The sequence below is a fragment of the Geotrypetes seraphini genome, chromosome 4 (assembly GCF_902459505.1).
Source record: "Geotrypetes seraphini chromosome 4, aGeoSer1.1, whole genome shotgun sequence".
NCBI lineage: Eukaryota > Metazoa > Chordata > Amphibia > Gymnophiona > Dermophiidae > Geotrypetes > Geotrypetes seraphini.
Genome location: NC_047087.1, coordinates 136,353,249 through 136,365,647, shown reverse-complemented (window position 1 = coordinate 136,365,647; position 12,399 = coordinate 136,353,249). Strand labels below are relative to the sequence as shown.

The 12,399-nt window shown below is 45.9% G+C and overlaps 1 protein-coding gene across 1 annotated transcript in view; it reads right to left on the bottom strand.

Annotated features, from left to right (window-relative positions):
- Positions 1 to 5,549: 5,549 nt before the first annotated feature.
- The window catches only part of RSPH1 (radial spoke head component 1), a 158,452-nt gene continuing 151,602 nt past the window's right edge, over positions 5,550 to 12,399 (bottom strand). The window contains exon 9 of the mRNA XM_033940179.1: positions 5,550 to 5,740. Within this exon, the coding sequence (XP_033796070.1) occupies positions 5,731 to 5,740 (10 nt within the window). The 3' untranslated portion in view covers positions 5,550 to 5,730. The remainder of the gene's footprint in view (positions 5,741 to 12,399) is intronic.

Genomic DNA, 12,399 nt, shown 5'->3' with positions numbered 1-12,399 from the left:
TGTGTGAAGGGAAGGAATATAAAGGTTGGGTTATACTACCGTCCCCTGGGACAAAATGAGCACACAGATGAAGAAATGTTTTCAGAGATTAGGAAATCTGGAAAAATGGGTAACACTATAATAATGGGTGATTTCAATTACAATTATAGTAAGGATAAGAACACATACAAACACTCCAACTAACAGCTATATCCCAAATGGAAACACAGGAGACCTCAAAGACACTGCAAGGCCACACTCCTCACTCCCACACACACGGGCTCACACATACACACCCTGAGCACACCACAACAGAAAAACAAAAAAATGTGGAGAAAAAGCCTCAGTTCAGTTTCATCTGGCACTTTATTGAAAACACTCAAGGATCTCCACTATCACCTACATTATTTAATGTCTACCTTTCATCACTAGGTTCGTGCCTAAACAATCTGGATATAAGACTGTTCAGTTATGCCGATGACATCACAATAGTTTTTCGGTTCTATCTCAGATTACTACTCAAATTGAGACTGTAATGGAAAGGATGAATCTTTGGATGCAGCAATTCAAACTTAAGCTTAATTCTGATAAAACAAAGTTCTTTGTAGCATCTCCTACCAAAATTTTTCATGAACCTTCCATCAATATACTTTCAACATCTTATACAATCCATCCAACGATTAAAATTTTAGGGATCGTATTAGATAAACATCTTCTATGAAAATCCAGACAGATGCTGTTGTACGTAAAAGTTATTTTACTTTATGGAGACTACGAACAATTAGACCCTATTTTGAATTTTCAGCCTTTAAATTATTGGTCCAGTCATTAATGTTGAGTCTCCTTGACTACTGCAATATTGCTTATTTATCATTTACTAAGAAGGAATTATTGAGATTATCATTGATACAGAACACAGCAGTTAGATTGAAGAAATATGATCATGTTACGTTATTTTATTGCAAATTGCATTGGTTGCCTGTGGAAGCTCGGGTATTGTTCAGGTTGGGCTGTTTTTGTTACAAGGTTTTATATGGTGCAGCCCCTACTTATCTGGCTAATAGTTTTTCCATAGCTATGCACAAATACAGTAGGAAAACTTATGCTCTGTTCAATTTCCCTTCTGTAAAAGGTTGTAAAAGCAAGAAATTCCTAAATCACTCTTTAGCATCTCAGGCAGCTTCTCATGAAAAAGAATTTAGATCATTGTTGCTCACAGCTGTTTCTTACAGACATTTTAGAAAACAGCTAAAAACCTATCTTTTCTCCAAATACCTGACTAGCTGACTCATTCAAATATACGATTATGTTTAATGTTTATAATCTTTTGTAAACCGCGTAGAACTTTTTGGTAACTCAGTCTATAAGTATAATGATATGTTATGTTATGTAAATACTTGCACACATGTGGTGATATTTATAGATGGAGCACGCCAAAACAAAAAGTGTGACCAGGATCTGCACAATAACACAAGTCATCAGCAACTTCCAAAAAAAGTCCAAAAGCAGAAAAAGACAGAGAAACTTAGCTGCCGATATGGTCCGGGTTGTTCATAGAGCACTTCACTCGGTACTCCGCCCTCCAGATACCGCAGACAGTTAACCCAACAGGGAAATCTCCATTTCGCACTGCTGCTTCAGGGATTATAGTCTTTCTGCCATCCAGATAGGAAGTCGAGACCATCTAATCAGACCACACACCAAACATTTTTCTGGTGCACAGGAAACACTGACACTCGCGGCCATTAAACTCCAACAAACTCCACCCCCTCAGAGTGCAGCAGCCAAACATCCACCTTCTTCAGCCACAGAAGGCCACCCACTCGATCCCATATAAAAAATTTTTATTGTTCATCACTTTGTAATCCATGAAAAAAGCAATTTTATCAGATATGAATTAAACTTGATGGTTTGCAGTTTGCTCAATAAGAATTATTTAAACATAAGTTGTCTTTTCCATCATTTAAAGGTGTTCAGTAAAGGAGACAAGTCTTCCATTCTTGCTGTACTCCCCGGATCGTCTCGAGGCCGATGCCTTTCTTCTCGACTGGGGAGGGAGGTTCCTTTATGCGTTTCCTCCTTTCCCTCTGATCTTGAGAACGTTGGTACATCTCAAATCGACCAGAGCCACTATGATTCTCATTGCGCCTCGTTGGCCTCGTCAACCCTGGTTCTCCCTGCTCCTCCAACTCAGTGTCAGGGAGCCTCTGCTTCTGCCTGTTTTTCTCTCTCTGCTGTCTCAGAGTCGGGGTTCGCTGTTGCATTCCAATCTTCAATCCTTACATCTGACGGCTTGGTTCCTTTCCCCTTGACTTCGGTTCCTGTTTCTCAGTCTGTCAGGGAGGTTTTGGAAGCTTCGCGCAAAGTCTCGACTCGGCTTTGCTATTCCTAGAAGTGGACCAGAATTTCATCCTGGTGTTCCTCGCATCATCTGGGTCTGAGCTCGGTTCCGGTGGCTTCGGTCCTGGAATATTTGCTTCATTTATCTCAGTCTGGTCTGAAGACGACTTCCATTCGGGTGCATCTCAGTGCTATTGCTGCTTTCCATCGGCATCTCGAGGGTAGGTCTCTCTCCCTTCATCCTCTGGTTACTCGTTTCATAAGGGGTCTTTTGAACGTTCATCCTCCTCTAAAGCCTCCTCCTGTGGTTTGGAATCTTAATGTGGTTCTGGCTCAACTGATGAAGCCTCCGTTTGAGCCTATGGACAAATCTCATCTCAAGTTCATCACTTGGAAGGTGATCTTTCTGCTTACGCTTACTTCCGCTAGATGGATTAGTGAGTTGCAGGCTTTGGTTGCGGACCCACCTTTTACTGTGTTCCATCATGACAAGGTGGTTCTCCGCACCCACCCTAAATTTTTGCCTAAGGTTGTGTCTGATTTCCACCTCAATCAGTCCATTGTTCTTCTGGTGTTTTTTCCGAAGCCCCACTCTCATCCTGGTGAGGTGGCGCTTCACACGCTTGACTGTAAGAGAACGTTGGCTTTTTATCTTCAACGTACTCAGTCTCATCGGAGGGTTCCTCAATTGTTTTTGTCCTTCGACCCTAATCGGTTGGGACGTCCTGTTTCCAAGCGCACCTTGTCCAACTGGTTGGCTGCTTGTATTTCTTTTTGCTACGCTCAGGCTGGTCTCACGCTCCATGGTCGAGTCACGGGGCATAAGGTCCGGGCTATGGCAGCTTCTGTTGCTTTCCTCCGGGCTACGCCTGTTGAGGACATCTGTAAGGCTGCCACTTGGTCTTCGGTTCATACTTTCACCTCCCACTGCTGTCTGGATACTTTGTCCAGGAGCGACGGCCGCTTTGGCCAGTCAGTTTTGCGTAACCTGTTTTCCTAATTTGCCATCCTCCCACCTGCCCTTTTTTGGTTGGCTTGGAGGTCACCCACATGTGAGAATATGCTGCCTGCTTGTCCTGGGATAAAGCACAGTTACTTACCGTAACAGGTGTTATCCAGGGACAGCAGGCAGATATTCTCACAACCCGCCCTCCTCCCCGGGGATGGCTTCTTTGCTGGCTATGGAACTGAGGACCACGAGGTGGGGATGCGCCCTCTAGTGGAGGGAGTAGGCATGCACATGCGTGGTGCAGCATAGCATGCTTGAAACTTCAATCAAGTTTGCTTGAAAAGCTGTCCGCGTTGGGGCTCCGTAGATGACATCACCCACATGTGAGAATATCTGCTTGCTGTCCCTGGATAACACCTGTTACGGTAAGTAACTGTGCTTTTCGCTCCTCTGGACACAGAAAACCATTTGCTGCTGGATATTCTGGGGATTGGAGGCTCTCCCCTGGCGCTCGGAGCTATATCACCCGCCACCAATGTCCAAAGGTCTGCAGAGCCTCCAAGCACCTCTCCTTTGCCAGCTTCAACTCCTGAGTCTCCCAACTCCACCCACACACGCAGCAGCCTCCAAAGCAGCCTGCAATGCCCTGCAGTAATAGAAGCGAGCAGGAGCAGAGACATTACTGTCTTGAGCATGGGAACAGAGACGAACAGCAAGCGCATGTGCACACCATCTACAGGCAAAGAAGATGGTCTGCACATGCATCTGGATCGCTCTGCAGCGATCCGTGCAGTCACTGTGGGGCATGCCTCCGATTGCATTAATTTTCAGGAGGAGGCTTGGTGAATTGGTCATCTGCAAAGACTCGGCCGTGGATCGGATCCCTAAGGTAATTTTAATGAATCTAACCCTGTATCTTGGTTATGGTTACCAGACTCTCTTGATTCTATAAATTCTAACAGCTGTTTGGGCTCAATAAATAGGAAATTATTATTTTGATATGTAATAAGCATTTCACAGAAAATTTCAATAGGAAAATTCCTCCCAAGGCGAGAACTCTTGGCCTTAATGCCAAGAACTCTTCCTCTGCCTTTGGGATCTCTGAGACATATCCGGAAATATACGAACATTAGAGCCCATAAACTTATCATTTATATGTCGAAAATACAATTTAATATATTCTCTTCCCTATCACTTTCTAGAGCCAGAGTTATCAGCAGGGTTTTCCTCTCTGTTTATAACCTCAAGTGAACTTTCCAGAAAAGTTGTTAAGTTCATATCCACCATTCTATCCGCTTGAGTTTCATTGGGGGTTGAAGCCCCCAACGATGTCTTATCTGAAGGTAATTGGACCTTACAATAGGAAGTAAATTTTCCGTTGGTATAGCAAGAATTTCGTTAAAGCATTTTTTCACCATCTCCACTGGTAAGTCTCAAATTATTTTTTCTCAATTGATTTTCAAAGCTTTCCATCTTCCTCGCCACAACAGATCTTTCCTTCACCAGTTCAGATTCCAATATTTTCATTTCACATATTTTTTCTTCTTGTTTCTCCAACTTATCATTTATCCTGGTTAAAACCAAACCCTGTTGCTCAACTTTAGAAAAGATGATCCAATAATCACTATTTAAAGTTGAAAATGACACTTTGAGGTTAGCATCTATAACCGATATGGCTTGCCATAAAGCTTCTAAATCAATCTTTGCTGGCTTCTCTAAACCCCCAAATTGAATGGTAGTCCCACCTGAAGCCCCTCTCACCTCTGCCCCAGTGTAGGGTAGGTGTAGTAATTTTCCAACAGGGGTTAGACCATTGCTGATTTTCAGCATTTCTACTCTGGGCTCTTCTACTTCAGTCTCTCCTATGACTGGCTTCCTTCCAGGTTGGGGTGGGACCAGCCGCTGATCCGGGCTCAGAGATACTCAGTCAGACTGCACACTGGGTTCACCCGCAGACATCGGGCTCTCCCCCGAAGCAGGTAATGCTGGCTCACCCGATAGGGAAAAAACTCCCGACAGAATCATCTGTCTCAGTTGCCGGAGAAAAGCTGTTGCTACCAGCTGTTGTTACCAGAGGGATAGGGCACAGGGCTTCCTTTCTCTTTCCCGTAGCAACGGGAGAGTTGGCTCCAAGGAGCCTCCCTCTCAGGCATCTGCACCTGTCGCCATCTTGAAATGCTCTCCCTGTGCTAAATTCTTAAATACCAAAAAACACACCACATATGACTAATGCTCTCCCTGTGTTAAATTCTTAAATACCAAAAAACACACCACATATGACTAATCAATGAACCAAAATAAATCTTTTAATTCAGAAATACCAAACACTGGAAAAGCTAGTTTGTCCAAACAATTAGTATCGTTAGCCATCTTGATACAGCTCTTCATAATGAAATGTGATCTTCTCAGACTTCTAGTGTTCTGGTTCATCACTTTCTCCTTGTTTTTGTTTTTCATTTTAGTCAATCATTTCTGTTGAGAAAAAAAGACATCAGCAAGAGATTAAATAAAATGGAATGACAAAGGATTTTTTAAACTGACAAATGCAATGCTTTGTTATAATTCCCAACTAAACACAACTTAGGAGCCTATTTACTAATCTGCATTGGGTATTTTTAACATGCGCTAATATTTAAGTGCCGGTGCTAGAAAAGGTTCAAAGAAGAGCGACCAAGATGGTAAAGGGGATGAGGAAAGACTCGTATGAGGAAAGACTAAAAAGGTTAGGGTTCTTCAGCCTGGAAAAGAGACGGCTGAGGGGAGATATGATTGAAGTCTACAAAATCCTGAGTGGAGTAGAATGGGTACAAGTGGATTGATTTTTCACTCTGTCAAAAATTATAAGGAGGGTCATGTGATGACACACTGCTGAGCGGTGGATCTCTGCCTGAGCTCTGACCTCTCCCTGCTATTTATTACTTTTTCTAGCAGCATGGCGCACCTCTTTCTGATTTACTTCCACTGTATCCAGAGCCACTAACCCTTGGGAACCGGCAGGAGTGCAACTTACCGTGAGCTGGAGCGCACGCGTGGTGTTATGCCAGCTAAGGCCCCGCGGCCGCCAAAACTTAGACAGACCATGCTATCTCCCAAAATGGTGTCTGAGGGGACTCCGGCACGAACAAATGTTACCCTGTAAGAGGAGACGCTGCGGGAGCTCACGAAACCCCAGTCTGCCCTCATTGATGACAAACTCGCGAAATACCAGGCATCCAAGGATGAGCTCAAGGATTGTATGGAACGGCATGGGTCTCAGCTTACCAAGCTGAAACACAGAGTATCGGTGCAGGAGGACTGGGGTAGCCAAGATGCTGACCACTGCGTGCTTTGGAGATCCAGTGCTCTACCTTGCAGGCCCATTTGGAGGACCAAGAGAACCGAGGGAGAAGAAACAACCTGCGGGTCCTTGGGCTGCCAGAGCGGGTCCGAGAGGCGGACCTGTGGAACATCATGGAGCACTGGCTGCTGACTCAGGTGGGCCTTGACATGGCGGGGGCTCAAGTGGTGGTGGAGCGAGTTCACCGCATTGGGAACCTACAACAGGGTGAGCCTAAACCTTGTCCAGTGATAGCCCGGTTCTTAAATGCGGCGACCAAGGACCGCATTCTAGCTCTGTATCGGAAGGCTGGTTCGCTGGAGTATGAGGGCGCTAAACTACTTCTCTTCAACGATTACTCATCAGCAATGGCTGCGAGTTGCCGCACCCTGGCTCCTTACTATGCCGAATTGCGGAATTGAGGTGTCCGCTTCACTGTGCTGTTTCCAGCTAAAGTTCACATCCATGCGGAGTCTGTAACACCCTGGTGGAGCTCAAGACCTACACAGAGGGCCTGCGTGGTGCGGTGGCACCATGACACCCACTTGGTGGAGGCTGCGGGGCTGGGCTGCGGATTGGCTACCTTCTGGACTGTGCTCTCTTGGTGCCTTTTTCTAATCTGGCCTTTTTCTGACTGTCCGTCCTGGTCCCTTTTTGCTTTGGGTACCAGGCTTCCTTCCTCTCTGGTGACCCCGGATTTTGAGACAGCTTGTGGCGAGGTGGGGCGAGGACCTACCAGTCCCCTGTGCCACTTTCTCTCCATCCTCCCTTCAGAGAACATGAGTGCCGGTAGCGGGCAGTGATTGCCTACCAGGTATGGACCCCTATGACTTTGCTGATTTTTGGCTTAGTGGGGATTGTCCCTGCCCTTAGGCCCGTTGATGAGAAGTGGAGTTGGCTCTTTGATATCACTGGGAGCTGCTTGGGGGCACTTGAACGTGACACTCTGGGATGACTCTGACACTGATGGCGAACACCTGGAAGCCCCCTTGCAGCTCGCGTTCCCGGGAGTGACAAGATGGATTGCTGCACTGTAGCTGTTATTTTCTCGTCCTCCTCTTGGCTACATTGGGGGGTGGTTGATTGTTTTTTTCATGTCTGCCTTGTGTTTTATTTTCACTGTCAGACTATGTTGACTGTGATATTTTCATTGGAGCATTTTTGCTGGTTTCTGGTTGCTGCTCATCCATGCTAGTTTACCTTATGGGTCTTTCTTTGGGTAGGGGGGTTGGGAGTGGGCTTTTCTCTATCTTCTTAATCTGGTTGGGGGTGGGGGTTGCTGGGTGAAGTGTGGGGAGGGGTGTGGGAGAGTTTGCTTGGGGGATGGGGAGCATGTTTTTGTGGTGGGTTATGCTTATAGTAGGGGTTTGGTTGGTTGCTTGGTTTAAGGGATGGGGGAAGGGGGGTGACCCTCAGCGACTGGGGTTTTTCCTCTTTTTTCTTTTCCTGGGGGCTCGGCTGGGAGGCTTCCTGGGAAAAATGTATGCTGTTTATCTCTCTGCTGCTTCTTTTCTGTACCTCTCATGGCTATGGCTGACCTGACATATATTACTCTTAACATGGATGGCCTCCACTCACCAATCAAACGCAAGAAGGTGCTGTCCTTTCTGAAGCAGAAGGCTTCGGTGGCATTTTTGCAAGAGACGCACCTTACTTCTGGTAAGCACTTAAAACTGGTAAGGGATTGGGTGGGAGAGGCCGCATACTTTTCATACAATTCTAGACAGCGGGGTGTTGCTATTCTTATCAATAAAGCAGTTGTGGCGGTCCCCCATAAGATTATTACAGACATTCAGGGTCGTTATGTCCTCTGGGCTGGCACCCTCCAGGATCGACCAATGGTTTTGTGCAAAATCTATGGCCCAATCATATACGCTCACTCCTTTTTTTCAGCAGTTTTAGCCCATCTGTTGACCCTGCCCAATTTCTAACTCATAATTGCAGGGGATTTTAATATTACCAGTGACCCCTCCGCAGATTGCAAACCTCCCTGGGTGGTGCGGAGTGACAATGAAAGGACTGAAGTGAATTTTCTGATGGGTGAACTAGGCCTGGTCGATATGTGGCAGGTTTATCATCTGGGAGAGGAGGACTTCACCTTTTACTCAGGGGTGCACCACACTCATTCTAGGTTGGATTATATTTTGCTGCCGTCCCAGTTTATTGAACGAGTGATGCGCTCACATATCCTTGATGTTCCTTTCAGTGATCATGCCGCCATCACCCTCACTTTGAAATGGCAGGGACCTGCCCATGACCGTATCTGGCACTCTATTTGGACATAACTTTTCACACATATCTCGCTGAGGAATGGAATCTGGGCGGGGAGGTCTCAGACACTATTTTCTGGGAGGCTGCCAAAGCGTACCTCCGGGGGTGGATTATCGCCTATAAGGTCAAGCAGAGACGGCAAAGGGATGTGGCTTTGGTGTCTCTTACCTAGCAATTGCGTCTTAGTAAGAGTGCCTTTCTTACGCAGCCCTTGGAGGCCTCCCGTGTAGAATACCTAGGTCTGCGTAAATAAATTGATACCATACTAACCGAGTGAGCTATGACTCATATTGATGTTTATAAGTTCCGGTTGTATCAGTGGGGCAATAAGGCGGATAAATTATTGGCCAATTTAGTGAGGCAATTTCGGAAGGCCACTCGCATTTCCTGTATTAGGGAGGGTCGCCATACTGTTCACATGGAGGAGACAGCAATACAAGACCAATTTGTCCGTTTCTACAAGGATCTTTATGGACCAGGCCCGTATGATCTGGAGGCTCGAGATTCTTTTTTTCGAGATCTTGCTTTACCTCAGGTGTCGGCTTCTCATTTGTAAATGTTAAATGCACCTATTTCATGTGAAGAGGTCCATGCTGTGGTAGGGAAGCTGAAGTTGGCGAAGGCTCCCGGATCTAGCTAAAAGGTGTTAATGTCTGATTAAGAGGGTGCTTAGGACAATGGTGCACAGATCAAGCCAGAGACTTAATCCCATCACCATGCTTCTATCATGAGTTCTACAAAATTCTGAAACCTCAGATAGGGCCTGCTTTGGTTGCCATGTATGCCGACCTGCAGACTGTCAGTTTGAAAGTGGCCCCCACAATATTAGGTGGTAGGGGTTAAGTGAAAGGCGTACTGACAAACGCCAGGTCCCAGGTTCAGTTCCTTCACAGAAGTTTCGTTAGGGATAGAATCAAATAAGAAGCACAGCCAGGGGTGATTATATAAAGAATATATTATAGAAATAGTCTTACAGAAAAGTAATATTTATAAGCATTACAATTAAGCAGAGAGCATTACACTTAAGCAGAGAACAAGCAGTCTCACTGCCTTACAGAGGTCAGAGGCAGAGAGGGACATAGAAGGTTGCAGTTCTAGGAAGCTTCGTGTTTCATAGATAAAGGGCAGGTTAGACAGAGAGAGGGAGAGCCAAGACAGAACCAGAGTGCCAAGCAAAGAGCCAAGAGGTAGTTAGATAGAAAGAGAGAGAGGTAACTTGATAGAGCAGAGAGCAGGCTTTTATACCTTGGAATCTTATTCTGAATAGAGAAAATATTGTATCTCCCAGTATCTTTCTGTTTAGAATTTGTAAACTGTTTGAGACAATGGTTAATTTAATTAACAAAGGAGGGTGAGAAACCTGTAAGCATGGTGATGGGATTAAGTCTCTGGCTTGATCTGTGCACCATTGTCCTAAGCACCCTCTTAATCAGACATTAACACCTTTTAGCTAGCCATGATTCAATCAGGGCTACTTGAAACTTAAAATATATCAATCAGGGCTACTTAAAACAGTTTCCCTGCACACAGAGTCTATCTGCATTCCCATGCCAGAGTTAGATTGATATAATTTCCCATAGGCCTCTAGGCTGACACAGACCACTGTAAGCACTCTCCCTGAACAGAGCCATGCTCACGTCGTGGTTCTCCCAAAACTGGTGAAAGATCCTGATCTGGTGGGGTTTTATCACCCGATATCTTTATTAAATCAAGATATGAAGATCCTCACAACAATTCTGGCGAGTAAGCTGGCTCAGGTAGTTCCTTCCCTGGTCCATGCTAATCAAGTTGGTTTTGTTCCGGGGCGCTTTGCCTCTTCTAATATCTTACAGGCATTGGCGGCACTCCGGGAGGGTAGGGGCCGAGCGGGTGATGATCTCTTGGCTAGCTTGGAAGCCGAGAAGGCTTTCGATAAGGTGACCTGGCCTTATCTTTTTTGGGTAGTTCAACAATTTGGTATTTCAGGGACGTTCCATCAGTGGATAGTTAGTCTACACAGCCCCCATAGCACAGCTGCTTATCAATAAACATCACACTGCTTCCTTCTCGCTGCATAGGGGTACGTGGCTGGGTTTCCCCCTATCTCCACTTTTATTCATTCTGTCCTTAGAGCCTCTGGCTCACAAAATTCGGACCAGTCCAGACATCTCGGGCATTCGAGTGGGCACTGAGGAATGCAAAATAACCCTTTTTGTGGATGATATGCTATTGTTTGTGAGTAAGGCACAGGAGATGATCCCCCGTTTGACCAATCTTATTGGGGAGTTTGGTGCTTTCTCGGGTCTTTGTATCAACTTCAGCAAATCAGAGGCTCTGCCAGTCTCCTCTCTGTGTGTCTCGCATCCTGACCCAGTTTTCCCGTTCCATTGGGCGAGGGGGGAACTTAAGTATTTGGGATTTTTTCTTAGTGCGGACTGGCCTACTGTTTACCGACGTAATATATCTGACAAGCTGAAGAGCTTACAAAATTATTGTGTTCATTGGGGGGAATTGCCCCTTTCTTTGTCCGTTAGAATTGCCCTTGTAAAAATGGTTTTGTTTCCCAAGCTCCTTTTTCCTCTACAGATGATCCCTCTCTGGCTTAAGCCTGCAAATGAATATTTTCACTGATCTTTTATAGGTTCCTTTATTTGGCATTATAAGAGAGCATGTATAGGATGGAGGAAGCTTACCCAGAGCTGAGATAGGGGTGGGGTTGGGGGGGTTGGCCTTGCCAGATCTTAGCTTATATAATGTAGCTGCCCTTATGAGATGGATCCATGAACTCTTTGCTGCTGAGTCTCGCTTCGCTCCCTTGGGATTTTTTGACTCTTGGACAAATCCTTACACAGCGTTGGCTTGTTTGACCTGTCCTCAGTGGATGCAAGCCCGCCTAGGTCTCAACTCGGTTTGGTTAACCCCTTGAGAAAGGCGTTGAATTGGTGGTGGCACCAGATTGGTAAGGGGCAAGGTAATTAGACTTTCCAGATGTTCAGCCATAACCCTGATTTCCTACCAGGAGTGGGGGCACCTAGGGGTATTGAGGCACGGCATGGCTCTCATCTCTGTTTGGGCCATGTGTCCTCCGTGGGATCCGACCCCTTCGACTTTCCTCTCCGTACCACCTGGGCCTTGCCTCGTATGCCCTTTTTTACGTACCTACAGCTGCGATACTATTACCTGGACAACCTCCACCATCATCCGGGGGGCGGTTCCTTTTTGAGGGTGGACCAGATCTTCTTGTCCCTCCCTCCTGCTCTCAACTCTTTGTTCTTTTGGTATGGGACAACGCGGGCAGAGAGGGAAGACACCCAGTTGCCTATTCTGGCTTTTACTTCAGACCGATCGCAAGCATCCCCCTATTCACCAAAATAGCAGAAGGGGTAGTAAAGGTAGAACTCTCCACATACCTTGAAAAATTCAACATCCTAAGCGACTATCAATCTGGCTTTCGCATGGAACACAGCACGGAAACCATCTTAACCATCCTTCTTGACCATCTCCACACGCTCTTTAGTCAGGGCTCTAGTGCATTGATCATACAACTAGACCTAAGCAGTGCCTT